The sequence below is a fragment of the Anser anser genome, assembly GCF_964211835.1.
Source record: "Anser anser genome assembly, chromosome: 4".
NCBI lineage: Eukaryota > Metazoa > Chordata > Aves > Anseriformes > Anatidae > Anser > Anser anser.
The window spans coordinates 57,870,381-57,888,287 of record NC_139724.1 but is presented as its reverse complement, the minus strand read 5'-3'; the positions used below and the strand labels follow the sequence as shown (position 1 = coordinate 57,888,287).

Sequence of the window (17,907 nt, the reverse complement as noted above, 5' to 3'; positions counted from 1 at the left end):
CTGAAGTAATAACTGTGATATATAATGTATTGCTTGAATTAGTCTTAGTATTGGGAGGACAGAAGGTGACCAATAAAACCACAATTTAAAACATATATATATATGTATATATAAGGCTGATCTTGAGAACCACCGATACTTTAGTTTGATTTCTCTGCCAGGCAAATTATGGAGTCTGTAGTGAATGATACATTGCCTAGGCACATACACCACATTTATTTTAGCAGGCTGTACAGCACAACAGAATTAGATTTGTAGAGTAAGCAATTCATCCTGCATACCCGAATCAGTATTTTGAGTGGTTTGGACTCTTTTATTTTGGACTAGCTCTAGTCTGGTCCCATGAAAAGAACACGTTAGCATCATTAATGCATTAGGATTATGCTAGAGTATAATTTATGGGTTAGTTTATCCAAAAGGAATGCAGTTCATGTTCTTCAATAATTCAAGGCAAGAATCAAAGCAGATACCAGAGCACAGCTTCTAGAGGCATTTAATACGTTGCCAGCAGTTGTCACAGCAGAGCACAAATGGACCACGAATCTCGGCTGAAGTGATGATGTGCTTAGTGATGATGAGGAGGAGGATGCTCAGGGGAGACCTTATTGCTCTCTACAACTACCTGAAAGGAAGCTGTGGTGAGCTGGGGTTTGGCCTTTTCTCACAGGTAACTAGTGATAGGACTAGAGGGAATGGCCTCAAGTTGTGCCAGGGGAGGTTTAGGTTGGAAATTAGGAGAAATTTCTTCTCAGAAAGAGTAGTCAGGCATTGGAACGGGTTGCCCAGGGAAGTGGTGGAGTCACTGTCCCTGGGGGTGTTTAAGGAGAGGCTGGACCTGGTGCTTAGGGACATGGTTTAGTGGGTGACATTGGTGGCAGGGGGATGGTTGGACCAGATGATCTTGGAGGTCTTTTCCAACCTTAATAATTCCATGGTTCTATGATGGTCTCCAACGTGGGCTAGAGCAGCTGTCTCTACAGCAACAGACACCTTGTCCTGGGCAAAAATTCTGGTGCCTTGTGCCTCTTTCTGGGGCTGGGGGCAGCAATGTTCTTACAGTGGGAGGTGTGCTTCAGCTGCAACACTGAGTCATCTGGCAAAGAAGCTACAGGAAGAAGTGAGCGGACACCACCACTTCAGGGAGGATGAACGGTGGTGTCTTCAGGTCTTCATAAAATCCCAACAGCACTGGGAGCCCAAGCCTCACTTTACAAGGGAAGACTCATGAAGAAGAAAAGGTGCTTGGAAACAGTACGGATCTACCAGGGACAAAAACATGCCTGACCAATCTAATTGCCTTCTCTGATCAAATGCATAGATCTGTGCATGGAGGGCAGCCATTTACTTCATCTCCAAGGGATATTCTGTGAAATTTTTGAAGACTGATTCAGTGTTTTCACAATGGTGCATGATAGAAGGATTAGAGACAATAGGCATCAATGGAAACAAGTGAGGCCGTACTTGAATATAAGGGAAACTTTTTTACTTTCAAGAACTGGAAGAAGTTGGCCAAAAACACAATGCAGTCTCCACTGTTGACAGTTTTCAAGATCAGACTGGATCAAGTGCCAATCTCATGGCTAACCTTGCTTTGAGCAGGATATTGGACTACAGGCCTCTTCAGGTCCCTTCCCATCTTAATAATTCTATAATTCTAATTAGCAATAATTAGGAGATGGACCTGAAAAGTACATACTGGTCTGAACTAAAATGTTAATGATGTAGTTGCATCCCATAGATATGTAAAGCATACTGAAGTACTGCTAATTTCCAGAGTTCTTTGAAATTATCATAGAACATTCAGCTGAAGGTAATCATGCTGCAATTGTGCACATGGATTTCCAAAAAAAAAAAAAGCTTGGACATTATCCTTCAACAAAGTCTTTGATAGGAAAAAAAAAAAGTGTGGTCATTTAATGATTAAAATATTTTGAAGGTAAGAAACAAAGGATTGAAATAGGCAGTTAGTTTTCTTATACAAGATCAGCAACATATATCTGTGCTATGGACCCTGATGTGAAGATATTATGATCTTGCAAAAGAAATACATAAATGCTGCTACCAAAATATTAAAGTTAATCAGTGTAATGCTAGCATTAAAAACAATTGGATAATGGAAGAGCAGGGGAAATTCAGTATTGATAGAAGCAAGATAAAGTATATTTAGAAAAACAACACTATACACAAATAGTGGTGTATATTAAATCTATCATTAAAAGTCAGGAAACAAATCTTAGAGAGACTTTGGATCATGTTCTGAAATTGTCAGTGACAGTTGGAAGCAGTAGTAGAATGTTCAAAAGGAAATGGAACCAAAAAATACAACAGCATAATTTTACCATTATATTAATCTTTGATGCAACTTGATCTTCAATATGGTCCAAGTCTAGTTTCCGCATTTCCAAAAGCACTAGAAAAAAAAATAGAGGGAACAGTGACAAAATGATCACTGAAATGGAAATGCATTTCTGGGATTACCTCAAATGGAAGTGGAAAAGGTAAGGGATGTCATATTAGGGGAGACTTAAAAGACTTTGTATGTTAATCTGGAAAAAGACAACTTCTTTCTCAAAAGAAGCTGTAATAGAGGTCTAAAAATATGATGTATGGTATGAAAAAGCTGAATAGGAAAATATATATTATTTAAACTTAAAAAGTAGGTAGCAATCAGTGTATCAAACGTGTAATAAAATGAAACAATAAGAAATACCTTTTCACCTGCTAGCTATCGTAAAGTTTAGGATAGCAGCAACACCTTGAAACTTTCCAACTAAAAAGTACTTTAAATGGGATTAAAAGCATTTATGGAAGATAACTTTCTGTAAGAAGTTTCTGTAAGACCTATGAAATCAGAAGGTCCAAGCAAAAATATTCAGCCCTGAAACAGAAAAAACTCTGGTTGCAAGAAGTTAAGAGGTATTTCAAGGGGAAAAGCATCTACTTTATGGGAATCATTCTTATTTCCCTTTCTTAAGAATTTAAATTGTTACCAGAGACTTACACGGCTGATTATATTTAAAAAATAATAATAATAAAAAAATAAAGCTAATGGCTATTTTGCATAATATTAAGACTTCATACAAATCTAGTACATTTATAAGTGTAAAATTGCACGTGTAAATTTAGAGAGTATTAATATATTAATGTGATTAGTAGTCTTTAATAATGATGTCGGTTAAGCCAACAACACATAAATGTGATTTTGAGTCTTGATTCGGACAAATTATTATTTCTTATGTTAACAATGTCTTTGGTTCCTTATCTTAGAAAAAAGATCAGCATACTAGCCATCTTCTGCAAATTGTCTCACTGCTTACTGCTGCTGGCAACCCAACGAATATTTTTGGAAGTATTTTTTGGAACCCTTGAGACAATGTAGGTTCATGTAAACCTTGTCCTTAGTTATTACATGGGTAAAATCATTTCTACTGCATATCACTTTCTGTTCTCCTGCTCTCTTGCAGTAACTCTGAGATGAGATACCACACAGATAACTAGCTATCTGTGCTAAATGACTGATCAGCACAAAGGCATTAGTGACTTTGCAGCCCTGCAGGATAGCAATGCATCTCTGTATCTAATGCCTGCTTAATGGACCACAGGACATCTGTAAATCTTTTTACTGACATATTTTGAGAAGGCCACCCTAGTGTTGAGCAGCAATGAAGGTGGTCTTACTGGGAACAGACTTTTTATTTGCCTACTGGAAAACAAAATACGATACATACAATATCTCTTTGAAGTGACTGTTGATGTTTCTCAATACCTACAGAGAAGATTAAATTAGTGACCATGGGATGTGTTTGTTGTTGTTGTTATTGTTGTTTTGTTGTTATTGTTGTTGTTTTTTCCTCAGCTGGAAATAAAACATGCAGAACATTTTTTCCTACAAAGAAATCTCCCAAAGATTCTCCTTTCTCTTGGGAATATGTGCGAAGGGATATACTTATAAATTGACTACATATTTCTTCTTGGTGTGTGTATATCTAATATGCACAGCAAGCTTGATAACATAATTTTTATCTACCAACAATTTTTACACAATTTTAATATTACCTCCCCTAGCCAATCTATAACAGCAGACCTGCATGTTTTCATGCACATCCTGAGAATCCTCCCATTTCAAAGGCCAAGACGGGAGACTTCACAGAATCCTGAGCTCAGGAGAGCCTTCTCTAACCCATGTGATCTACTTTCTTTTGGAAAATATCAGTCATTCTCATATTTTCATAGACTCTAGAGCTTACTTCTTAATACTCTGATCATTTTCTCTTATCCTCTGTTCCATTAATTTCCTTTCTCCTCCTTTTTTCTTTGCCATTTCTCTGCCTGTAAAAGGAGCTGGAAGGATTTTATCAGGTGCTGGCAATACTCAGAAATGTTCTGACTAAAATGTACTTTAACATGTCTGATGACTGTAAATTACATATAGCTTTCCAAAATATCATTCATAATCTAGAAAACTAATTACTTGGTCATATTTCTCCTTATTCTCCTTTTTCGCTTCTTATTTTAAAATCTATAGGGTTTTGGTTTTTGTTTTGTTGGTGTTGTTTTTGTGTGTTGTTTTTTTTTTAATTTTTATTTAAAAAAACAAATGCCTCTTGTCTGTATACAGATACAGGTTATCTGACCTCACTAAGATCATAATTTTAATCAGGTGTTATTTGCAATTATATTAAATTGTAAGGATTTTAGTAGGCAGAATAAAGGAGGCAGCAATATATCCTAAGTAGTTGGGGCAAGAATAATTTTCTTTACTTGTCTGGAAGTACCTCACAAAAAAAAAACAACTATAACAATAATTATTACAATGGTTAAAAGCAAATATGGAAGCATGGAAGATTAAGATTCATTAAATACTTAATAATACTTAATAAATGTTTCATGACATAAATAAATGAATCGCCTCTCCTGAAACTGCCGGTACACAAAATAGATGCCAGGTGTCATGTAAAACAAGAAAAGAACTTTATGTTTGGGGGCGGGGGGGGGGGGAGGGGGGTGGCCTTTTACAAAAATAACATTTGTGAAGCAGAATAATAACATGGAGAGGAAAGACCAACATGAATTCAGTTGGCCAAGGGCAGATTGTCTATATCGGATAAAAGCAAAGCAATAAATTCAACAGTAGACAAAGAAAGATTAAAGATTACTACCTGTAAGGAAGATAAGATGAGGATAGCCTGCGGAAAGGTGGGAAGTACGAACTAGAACATGTTCATATTCAATCCACAAATATAAGTTCTGTGAAATGCATGGTTTCATGCTCAACAGAGAGAAAATAGTAATACCACAGGATAGGAACTGGGAATGAGACGGTAAATACAAAAATGACACTTATAAATGGGAAAATATTAACAGCAATAAATTAAATTCTGATTTAGAATAGGAAGATTATGATGATTATAATAATAATAATAACAATAATAAGATAATAAGAATAAGCAACTAATAGTGGAAGGTGTAGATAAGTGTAAAAGCTGTCAGTATCACAAGGGCTCCACCAAAACTATACTTCAGTAATAGAGATACCTAATGCCAGAAAGATTATGGCAAAATTTATCAGTCCGTTTGAATGGAATGGAAATGAATATTTGCTGACAATAGACAGCTATATACAATACTTTGCAGCAATAAAACTGGATGATAATAAGGGCAAAGCCATCGCTTAGTTCTCAGAATTGTTTTTTATCATGGACTTTCAGCTTAAATCAAAACAAAATATGGGCCACAACTTAATGATGAAAAATTCCACAGATGTGCACAGGTTTAGCAAATACATATATAAATGTCATCAAACCAACAGCTCAGTGGAAAAAAAAATAAATAAATAAGCTGAAAGAAATAGCTGTGAATATATTGAAGAATACCAGACTAAGTAGTGTTAATAAACTCAAGACAATGAAAGATGTAAAATACATGTCTGAAGGTGAATTAGAATGAAATACAGATGAGTTTACAAAAAGTAGATGTTGTTGGAAACACTTCATTTTTTACAAAAAAAAAAAAATTTAAACTTATTTTACTCAAAGGAAGCAGATCTAATCCACCTGCAATTTGGTATAAGATCAGATTTGGTATCATTAAAAACGTTAATACCTAAACTCTGTCAGATAAATAGAGCAAGCTTATGTCATTCAAGAAATGTCTACAGAAACGCAGGAAAATTATTTTTTTCTGTTAAAAAATGTTGCATTTAATTATATTACTGTGGGTTTCTGAGTTTCACCTTTAACTTCAGACCTATATAGAAGCACTTTTATATAAATATATATATATTAAAGTAGATGATTAGATTAAATACACCAATACATCTACAAGAATTTAATATAGAATACATATATAAAATAATTGCATATGAATCTGACTTTTTTTTCACTTTTTTGCATTTTCACTGCTGATTGTCATTCTTTTTAATCAACATTCATTACAAGGAAACAACGTAGAATTAGATTTTCGGATAAAATATTTCCATCCTTCAGAGGGACCTCAACAGGCTGGAGGGCTGGGCCGAGAGGAACATCAAGGCGTTTAACAAATGCAAGTGCAGGGTCCTCCACCTAGGGAGGAATAACTCCAAGCACCAGTACAGGCTGGAGGCTGACCTGCTGGAGAACAGCTCTGCAGAGAGGGACCTGGGAGTCCTGGTAAGCAGCAGGCTGACATGAGTCAGCAATGTTCTCTCGTGGACAAGAAGACCAACGGTATCCTGGGATGCATTCAGAAGTGTTGCCAGCAGGCCAAGGCAGGTGATCCTCTCCCTCTTCTTGGCCCTGGTGAGGCCACATGTGGAGTACTGTGTCCTGTCCTGGGCTTCCCAGTACACGAGGGACACGGAACTACTGGAGTGAGTTCAGAGGAGGGCTATGAAGATGGTTAGGGGACTGGAGTACCTGTCCTACAAGGACAGGCTGAGAGAGCTGAGCCTGTTTAGCTTGGAAAAGAGAAGACTGAGAGGAGATCTCATCAATGGATATAAATATTTGAAGGGAGGGTGTCAAGAGGATGGAACCATTCTCTTTTCAGTTGTGCCCAGTGACAGGATGAGAGGCAATGGGCACAAACTGAAGCATAGGAAGTTCTGGCTGAATATGAGAGGACACTTCTTTACTGCGAGGGTGACAGAGCACTGGAACAAGCTACCCATAGAGGCTGTGGAGTCTCCTTCTCTTGAGATGTTTAAAACCTGCCTAGATGCCATCCTGCACAATGTGCTCTTCGGCACGGGGGGTTGGACTAAGTGATCTTCAGAAGTCCCTTCCAACCTCAGCCATTCTGTGATTTTGTGGTCCTCTTCTGCATATTGTCCATTTATATATATAAATAAATAAAATTAATATATCCAAAATCAAGTTAACATCTTCCTTACATTTTACCGACCAAAAGAGGGCATTTTGTGAAGCCTAATAGAAAATTTGTTCATGAATGTTTAGAAAATTCTCGTCAACTCTCTTTTTCTGGCAAATGCGAAAGTGCATTAGTAATGTCAATATAATGAGTCAAAAAGAAAACTTAAAAAAAAAATATATATATATATATATAATGTGAAAGACATTGAAAAAGGAGCAGATATTCCAGCCTCTGGCCTATATATTTTTCCTACAAATCCTCTTTGTTCATTCTAAGTACGTCAGGTGGCTACACTGACAATCTTTTCAGGTTCTTGAAATTAAAAGCTTTTTCAGTTTTAATCATTATTATCGCTTAATACTGAATACTCTCTAGTTCATCTGTAACCTGCTTACTAAGGGGACAAAATTGAACATATATGAGCACACATTTTTACCCTATTATTCTTTGGTTTCATGTTTTACACGTGTTTTTTTTTTTCCTACTATCTTAGCCAATTGACTTGATATGTTCAGTCTAATGCCAATATGCATATCCTGAGATGACACAACTAAATCCTCTGCATGACTATTCAAACAATGCCCTTTACATTACTTTTCCTCTACCAGCTTTAATTTTCTTCTATGGTTCTTATTCACTAATCTCTATTAGGTCTCTTTGGAGTTTCTCAGTCCTCTTCTCAATTACAATTGTAAATGGTTTATTTTCCCAGTACCAGTGCTTACACCTCCCCCAGATCAGTGAGTATCACAATACATAATGCTAGTATTTGTTCTAAGCCACAGTCATCCTTTTCACATTAAGACTAGATTAATTATTCACATTTTGTTTTGCTTTATTTTAGTCAGTTCTTGGCTTATGACAACACTTGCCTCTTACATAGTGATAATTTAACTTCATAAATAGCTATGTGTGAGGAATTTGTCAAAAGTATCTGAAAAAATATCTGAATACATTCTGTCATCTAGTTCTCCACTACCTGTTATTCTCTGCTATTCTGGCAAATTTCTTTTTGATAGGGACAAAAAAAAAAAAGGGGGGGGGGGTGGAGGGGGGGAGGGGGAAAGTCCTTCCTGTGATGCTCCTTTACTTTTTCATTTTCATTAAAAAGGCATCTTTTCTTTCAAAATGCTTCCAATCATGCCATTAGTTGAAACTCTATCTAGGAGTTCCTCTCCCTTTAAAACAATGCTTTAACCATCTGTTATTTTACTTGGTATTAAGCTCTTTCTTCTTCCGTGTCAAAAAAATAATGGAGAACAGACTGGGACCCGTGAAACTGAAATTTTTATTTTAGCGCATTCTGCATCTATATAATATTCACGTTCAATGTTCGTAAGTCTTTCTCTAAATTTTAAATGTTCTCATATGTGGTTACTCAGTATTAGGAGGCCTTCTTAATTGTATAAAGTGTGTGACCCCCACAATAACATTGTAGCTTATCTACACTATTACATTAAACATCTTGTGAATGTTCTCTATCACTGAGGTCAGTTGACAAGGAAGGATCTTGGCATATGCTAATAAACTCTCAACATTTCCAAAACAGAATGGATTCATTCAAATGGCCTGCTGAGACTAATTCCTGGATCACCCTGTGTGTTGAACAGCATCCAGTAATTATTTGGGAAATGACTACTTGGCACATGACAAACTTGTGCCACATTCTGACAGTTTACCACTACAGTTGATCAGGTTCCATTGCCTGAGAATATTCCCAGAAAGTGTTTAATTTAACAAGGACACAGCCTCAGTATACTATAATATAGTTCAAAATATTGACATGGACATGTACATTTTCACTTTTAGTATCTGTTACTTTGTTCACTGTCCAATTTCTTCACCCTACTTTGCACTTATCTTTGGAAAAGTAATTTTTCCAAGTTCTCATTATTTCTTTTAATATTACATTGTTTTAACTCATCTAATATCCTTTTAAGACTGCAATAACTATGAATACCAGTATTTAAAACCAGTATTAAGTTAAATGCATATTTGTATCCAAATTTGTCATGTCTCAATGATCTTTTCTTACAAATCACTACAACTGTATCCTTGTTTCTGTTTGCTCTTTCTTTTTCTTTTCTTTCCTTTCATGAAAACACACATGTTTCAGTAGTGGTTTCTACCTGCAATGCAGCTGACTTTTGCACAGGTCCTCTTCTTGTGCAAACCCATCTTTTCCACCTGCCACAAACGGAAACACAGTAATTTATAATTTATTTTTTTTTAATGACTTGGTTATTCATCATGATGTGCTTTATTAAATTTGACAAATATTCTGTGGTGAGCTATGTTACTATTATCATGGAAATTCTACTGATACTGTGCTTATTGATGTGTAAAAACTCTTGGTTTGGTTAATTGCATGAGAAATTATGAAGTTAGGGGATTGTGATCAAGTGGTAAATTGGTTTTCTAGTTACTTAATTTTAAGAAAACAAATTGTGAAGCTTCAAGGTACCTTATCACAACCTCTTCACATTACCTAGGGTCCTAATATACTCACAAATTTTTTGCTTAGCATTGTGTAAATGACCTGTCAGTAGTTCCTACATGCAGTTATTCACTTGTGTATAGTACACGTTCAGTTCGTTGTCATAGGTAAACTATCAAATATGACATAGGGGAACATGACTACTGAGGATAAGGAAAAGGCTGAGGTTCTTAGCGCCTTCTTTACATCTGTCTTTATTAGCCAGACCACTTATCCTCAAAGTACTCAGCCTCCTGACCTGGAAGTCTGGGACAGGGAGCAAAAGAAACCCCCCACAGTTCAGGTGGAAACAGTTAGAGACCTGGTGCTCCACCTGGACTGTCACAAGTCCATGGGGCCAGATGGAATCCATCCAAGGGTGCTGAGGGAGTTGGCATGTCTGATTGCTGGGCTGCTTTCCATCATCTCTCAGTGGTCATGGTCATCTGGAGAGGTCCCAGATGACTGGAGACTTGCTAATGTGACATCCATCTATAAGAAGGATTGTAAGGAGGACCTGGGGAGCTACAGGCCTGTCAGCCTGACATCGGTGCCAGGAAAGGTGATGGAACAGGTCATCTTGAAGGCAATCATGCAGCACAGGTGGGACAACTGAGGGATCAGGCCCAGTCAGCATGGGTTCATGAAAGGCAAGTCTTGTCTGACCAACCTCATCTCCTTCTATGACCAGGTGACCCGCCTGGTGGAGGAAGCAAAGCCTGTTGACGTAGTCTACCTAGACTTGAGCAAGGCCTTTGACACAGTCTCCCACAGCATCCTCCTGCAGAAGCTGGCAGCCCATGGCTTGGACAGGTATACTCTTTACTGGGTTAAAAATTGGCTTGACAGCCAGGTCCAGAGAGTAGTGGTGAACAGAGTAAAATCCAGCTGGTGACCGGTGCTAGAACCCATCCTCTTTAACATCTTTAGTGATGATTTGGATAAGGGAATTAAGAGCACCCTCAGTAAGGTTGCAGGTGACAACAAAGTGGGGGTAAGTGTCGATCTGCTGGAGGGTAGGAAGGCCCTGCAGAGGGACCTGGACAGGTTGGGTTGATGGGCAGAGGCCAATAGGATGAGGTTCAACATGACTAAGTGCCAGATCCTGCACTTTGGCCACAACAACCGTATGCAACGCTACAGGTTTGGGGCAGAGTGGCTCAAAAGCTGTGCAGAGGAAAGGGATCTGGGGGTGCTGATTGATGCTCACCTGAACATGAGCTGGCAGTGTGCCCAGGTGACCAAGAAGGCCAACAGCATCCTGGCTTGTATCAGGAATAGTGTAGCCAGCAGCACCAGGGAGGGGATCATCCCCTTGTATTCTGCTCTGGTGAGGCCACACCTCGAGTACTGTGTTCAGTTTTGGGCCTCTCAGTACAAGAAGGATATCGCGGCCCTGGAATGTGCCCAGAGGAGGGCTATAAAGCTGGTGAAGCACCTGGAAAACAAGTCCTATGAGGAGCACCTGAGGGAACTGGGGTTGTTTCGTCTGGAGAAGAGAAGGCTCAGGGGAGACCTTATTGCTCTCTACAACTAACTGAAAGGAAGTTCCGGAGAGCTGGGGGTTGGCCTCTTCTTGTAGATAACTAGTGATAGGAATAGAGGGAGTGGCCTCAAGTTGTGCCAGGGGAGGTTTAGGTTGGAAATTAGGAGAAATTTCTTCTCAGAAAGAGTAGTCAGGCATTGGAACGGGTTGCCCGGGTTGTCCAGCCACCAGCTAGACATCAAACCATTGACCATCAATCACCCTTTTGAGCTGATAGACTACACAGTCTTAAATCTAACAGCTCATACATTCAGCATAAATATGGTTTCTAAAACAATATGCTTCAGCCTGGAAGAGATAACTGAAGATGAGCATGACAAAGGTTTTTAAAATCAAGAATAGCATGGAGTGCCATTCACTGTTACAGTTAGGAGTTGTAAGTCGAAAGGAGCAGGTAGCAAATTCAGAACAAAGCATATTATTTTTTTTCTTAGACTGAATGGAGAATATTCACAGCACTTCATGAAAATGCTAAAAAAAATCAAGAAACCACTGGAATTCAAAAAAAAATAGTCAAAATTTATCAAAATAAAAGCTACCATTTTTGCTTTGTGGAGTACTTGTACTGCATATCACTGTAAAACGGAAATGTGTAGTAGAAAAGAACGAGTAATCCATTTCTTATACTCTTCCATTGATGTTTACTGGTGGCCATTAGATGGTGAATCAGATGCATGCTTGTTTTAGCACTGTATACTATTCACATCTTATAAAGACAGTAGATAGAATGATTTTTTTCTTATAGGTATGAAGCATAGCAACATATTTCTCCATATTATTAATACAAGTCACTTAGGAAATACAGGCTATTTTAAAATATTACTATCTATTGAAATACAATAACATCACTACGGTATAACAGCCAAAAATATTTGTCCTACTCTACCATCTTGATCATCTGATCTGCTTATAGTAAATATCTGTTGAAATTATCAAGATAAGCTACCTTCTGCTGCTTGTACTAAAGCTGCTGAGGGGAGATATGTGAAACAGCTTTTTAAAACTGTTTCTTTCATGCTTTCCATCATTTAATGATGGCAAATTCTTCACCATAAAAGAAAACGAAAGGCAAGAGATTTTCTTTGCAAACAAGAGCAAACTTATTAGAAGTTGCTTTTTTAAGTACATCCTGTTGTTAGGGTAACTGAAGTTCTAAAAATACTTTAAATAAAAAGGACATTGCCTTAAAGCTTCTCAAGTAGTCATAGCAACAATATTTTTTAGACTAAAAGCAGTTCATAGAGGATTGTTTTTTTTTCCTCCTGACCTTAAGGTTTAAAAAAATATATATATGCTGCTAACTACTTTTTGGAAAGTGAATGTGTTTTTCCAAGTCAGATAAAATCCAAATTAAGAATTTGTTGAATTATCCCAAAGCATTTTATGCGGTCATAAATAATAATAATAATAATAATAATAAATTTATTTAAGATTCACTTGAGTGCATCATAATAAATATGTATTTTAGAATTGTTTTCAAGTATTTAGCTAAGGTTTGCTAAGGTCAAATCACATATGATGAGTCTAGTGGCCTTCTATGATGGAGTAAATGGTAAATGAATCAGTTGACAAGGGAAGACTGACCAATGTCATCTACCTGGACTTCTGTAACATCCTTATGTCTAAATTCTGGACATCCTTATCTCTAAACTGGATTTGAAGGGTGGACTGTTTGGTGGATAAGGAGTTGGCTGGATGGCCACAGCCAGAGAGTTGCAGTCAATGGCTCTATGTGCAGGTGGAGGCCAGTGGTGAGTGTTGTCCCTCATGGGTCCATCTTGAGACTGGTGCTGTTTAATATCTTTATCAATGACAGAGACAGTGCCATTGAGTGCACCCTCAGCAAGCTTGTAGACAATACCAAACTGTGTGTTAATTGATACACTAGAAGGAAGGGATGCCATCCAAAAGGACCTGGACAAGCTTAGAAAGTGGGCCCACATGAACACAATGAGGTTCAACAAGTCCAAGGTGCTGCTCCTGTGTTGGGGCAATCCTAGACAGAAGCACAGACTGGGAGAAAAAAATCATTGAAAGCAACTCTGCAGAGAAGGACTCGTGGGTTCTGGCGGACAAAAAGCTCAACATAAGCCAGAAGTGTGTGCTTGCAGCCCAAAAGGCTAACTTCATCCTGGGCTGCATCAAAAGAAGCATGGCCAGCAGGTCAAGGAAGGTGACTGTCCCTCTCTGTTCTGCCAACATGAGGTCCCACTTGGAGTACTGCATCCAAGTCTAGGTCCCCCCCAGCACAAGAAGCACAGAGAAGGGCCATGAAGATGAACAAAGGGCTGGAGCACCTCTCTGATGAAGACAGGCTGAGAGCTGGGGATGTTGAGCCTGGAGAAGAGAAAGCTCCAAGGTGACCTCATTGCAGTCTTTCAGTACTTAACAGGGACTTATAAATGAGGAGAAACTTTTTGCATGGGCATGTAGTGATTAGACTTGGCATCCTGATCTAGTGGGCGGCATCCTTGTTTATGGCAGAGAGGTTGAAATTAGATGATCTTTAAGGTCCCTTCCAACCCAAGCCGTTCTATGATTCTGTGATTCATATACATTATATATTTATCAGGTGGGATAACATTCTGACATTATCCTTTTTTTTTTTCTTATGAAAATATGTAGTAATGTTATTTTATTTTTTTGCTCTTAAAGACTTCCATTCCTCTTCTGAAGAGATAAGTTTTATTGGAACCTAAAGTACAATTTTCATAGAATCATAGAATCGTTAGGGTTGGAAAAGACCTCCAAGATCATCTGGTCCAACCATCACCATACTACCAATGTCACCCACTAAACCATGTCCCTAAGCACCAAGTCCAACCTTTCCTTAAACTACTATTTTGCTACACAGCATGATTATTCAAAAACAGTGCGTTTATTTTCATGTATGTATTCAGACACCTGTTTAAAATTTGCCTTCTTAAAAATAGAATCTAATGGTTTTTATTGTTGTTTCTAGCCAACATAGCTAAGAGAATGAGATTGTTATTAATCGTTTTTGCACTTCATTAACAAAATTGTTAAAAAGGGTTTACTTAAAGCTTATTGAAGTCAGTATAAAGACACTCCTTGATTTCAATTACCTTTGGATCAGTTTTAACATCCATTTAGTTACAGGTGTAACACCAAAACAAAGGTTATGAAATTGTGAAGTTATCACTGAGTACACAATTTGAAAGTGATAGAATTTCATTTGTATCCAAGGGACTAATTTGGCATGCAAATCCTTATTAACACAATGACAGACACAAAGAGAAGAATACAGCATGAGGCTGACAGCTCAGGTTGTGATTACATAAACAAAATTCAAAATAAATGTAATAATATCGTAAATATGCATACTTGATATCATTGATAGGTATCTAGCACAGAACTCATAAGATAGTGTCTTTCTAGATCAGGGATGTGTTCAAAGTTCTTTATCATCTCAGAACAAAACACTGCTTCTCCTGAGCCAATAAAAAACTTCATTCATATATCCGTATTTGGAGTAAACACAGAATAATTTTTATTGTAAATAGTCATATTTGTGCACGGATAATATTTGGAGCTTCTGAGAAGTTTGAATATAAGCAGCATTCATGAGTGATTAATGGAAAGTACAGGGGTGAACCACCTATGTGCTATGTTCATATGGCCTTCCACAAAATAATTTGTCATGCATCTCTGCAACTTATCAAAAGATTTTATCACCATCAATTTGGTCAGTATTTTAAACTGTGTTTATGAAAACAGAACCACCTTACAGAAAGGAAAATATTTATTGATTCTATAATATATAGACACATGCAAAAAGCAACATTATAAAATTATAATCAGGTTATTTGTTAAAATACAACAGCAATGGCAAAAAATCCCCTTTGTGAAGGAGACACAGATAAAGGTATTCATGTTGGAAGAAAGCAAATAGTAAGTCCAAATTCAATGGAAGAAGAGAGAGATTTTTCTTCTCCATTGTTAGTAAATACGTTATTAACAGTAAACCTAATCAGTAAATATAGGCTGCAAAATCCTTGCTTCCTGAAGATTCTAGCAGCCTGGAGTTCTGAAGTTAATTTGTCAAGGAACTTTCTTTTCAACAGCTACAAAATCGTGGTATGTTATTACCTTTTTCCAAAAGTTTATAGTTGCCACCAAGATTTCTAAGCTGTAGGACATAGTAGTTAGCATGCTCAAAGAATTCTTGATGTGAGAATATGACTATATATACTTCCTACACTGGTAAGTAGAGAAAAAATTAAAGATGACAAATTGTGAAAATATTATGTCTTCCAGACTGACAGCAGTATTCTGTGCTGTGTCTATTTCTACAAGGAAACCCAAAGGAATGGAATTTTATGTTTGGGGTCCATTTAGGAACTGGCAGTGGTCTTATTTTCCAGTTCATTCAGAATTCATAGGTCAATGCTCACATCCATTTATCCAAAACAAAAATAGTCCTTGACAGATACACTTCTGCTAGAGTACATCTTCAGTCTCCTTTACAAGAAAGGAGAAAGCTCCTTTGCAGGATGCTTACATGAGGCTACCAAACAAGAAAGACCAAGAGACTGAGAGAATGGGAAACTGGATTTCTGATCCCTTGTGGATGAGAAATCTATGCTTATTTTGTGCTGGATTGAGCATAGAATAAGCAAACACAATCCTGTCTAATGGAATGATTAAGTGTTTAAAATGATGTTTTAATTCAGTCAATTAAAAGCATAAACAGCATGAGTTTGATTGAATCAGTTTAAAGAATTACACAGAAACCAATGTGGTTGTCAGCAGGGGTGAAAAATTCATGTATCACCTACACACAGCTTGAATCCCATATTTCTCAATTAGATATTACAAACAAACTACTCTATCACAGAAGGATAGCTCTTGAGTAAGAAAAAAAAAATAGCAAAGCTTTCAAAACATGTACAGTTAATTAAAATTTAGGCACTCAGCAGACACTGCCAAACATTTAATAAATATGACAGCTTGATTAGTCTTTATTTGTTCTGTCTTCCATAGACAATATCAAGAAAATGTTTAATAGGTTTAAGATTTAAATTTGCTTTTAATAGGAAAAAAATAAAGTTTTAGCATAATTAATGCAACATCTGCCTTTTAAGAAAGTGTATTTTTTAAATTTGGCAGATGCATTTCTAAAACATAATAGAATATAAAGGACCATAAATATTTAGCTACTGTTAATTGTGTGTAGAGTATTTTAGAGACAGTAACATGGGAGCAAATAAAATCATCCAATTGCAATTCTAATATAAAATAGCTTTTATCGTACCCCATACACATTTGTATTGTAATTTAATATATAAACATTAGGGCAGAAGTGTTCAGTTCTGGTCTAACCAAATAGTTAGATCCACAATAAAAACAGTTGCCTTTAAGATAGCTTTGGTTAGAAGGAAACCCAAGAGACAACTAAGCTGCTTTTGAAAATATATTTGCCATATACTTACATAGAATAATTAACATAAAATTGAATAATAAAATGCATGTATATAATTCAATTAATAGTTATATAGGGACAAGTTGATTATTGACATAAACTGTTTTAGATGCATCAATTTCCACACTTTAGTCAATGTACATCTGATTTAAAAAAAAAATGGTTCTATTATTTTTGGGATTAATTGTAACGAATATTTGATAATCTATTTTACCAATATTGTCCGTATAATCTTTTTGGATGGATAGCTGCTCTTTAAAGTTTTATCTTAATACTAATTTTTTCACAGAAAAGTTTTGATGGTCATGATTAGAACTTAAAATCATATCACCTTTAAGAACAAAATAAAGAAATATATGCATGGAAGCAAATAGCACAGCAAAAATTATCATTCTCTGCTTTGGTTATTCTCACCTCATGCTGTTGTTTATCAGCTTTGCTCCAATAGTCCATTAAGTTTAATAAATAAATAAATAAAAGGTTAAGAATATTTATTGGCCTGATAATGTTTATGTTATTCATACAGTGGCAAATATTTTTACATTGAAATGACTGATGTTAATATTTTAATATAAATATTTATCTCTTGATCTCCCAAAAGGGCTGAATTATTAAACAAAATAATCTAAAACAAATTTAAGAAATAAAATATATATATATATGTATATATACATGTATTACATGCAAATGCAAGAGATTTGCAAGCAAAGAATCAGTGATTTAAAAGTACTTCTTTCATAAGACCTTAGCAAAGAAGGTGCTCTCAAACATGACAGAATTCACAGACATGGCATTTTTGAATTTTTCCAGTCTGGGTATGTATGTAGTTTGGGAGAAGGAGGAAGTGATTCTCTGGACAGCAGATACAACTTTAGGATTATGTCCATAGGACTGGATGGTGCTGGAAATTTGGAGTGCTGGATGAGAACGATTGTTTTCTTTACCCACTGCTCATGGCCTTATGTCAACTCTACTGACAGAATGTCTGTTCTTCCTGCAGTTGTATTAACTATGTATGGTGTCAATGCCATTCTGTCTGGTCTCTGTGCCAGTAGGACACAGGCATCAATCCATTTTTTTCAGTTTTTC

The 17,907-nt window shown here is 36.6% G+C and overlaps 1 protein-coding gene across 7 annotated transcripts in view; it reads right to left on the bottom strand.

The window, feature by feature from the left end:
• LOC310898358 (uncharacterized protein) overlaps positions 1-17,907 on the bottom strand; it is a 222,535-nt gene that overhangs the window by 101,379 nt on the left and 103,249 nt on the right. Inside the window, exons 3-4 of one of the 7 annotated variants that reach the window (XM_083833284.1) lie at positions 9,483-9,540; positions 2,340-2,410 (exon numbers count right to left, since the gene is read on the bottom strand). The exons of 5 other annotated variants lie outside the window; for them this stretch is intronic. In XM_083833284.1, the coding sequence (XP_083689410.1) occupies positions 2,340-2,410; positions 9,483-9,540 (129 nt within the window). Of the gene's footprint in view, positions 1-1,766; positions 2,411-9,482; positions 9,541-17,907 lie in introns of those variants that run through there. One more of the 7 variants, XM_083833283.1, reaches the window with a different exon arrangement.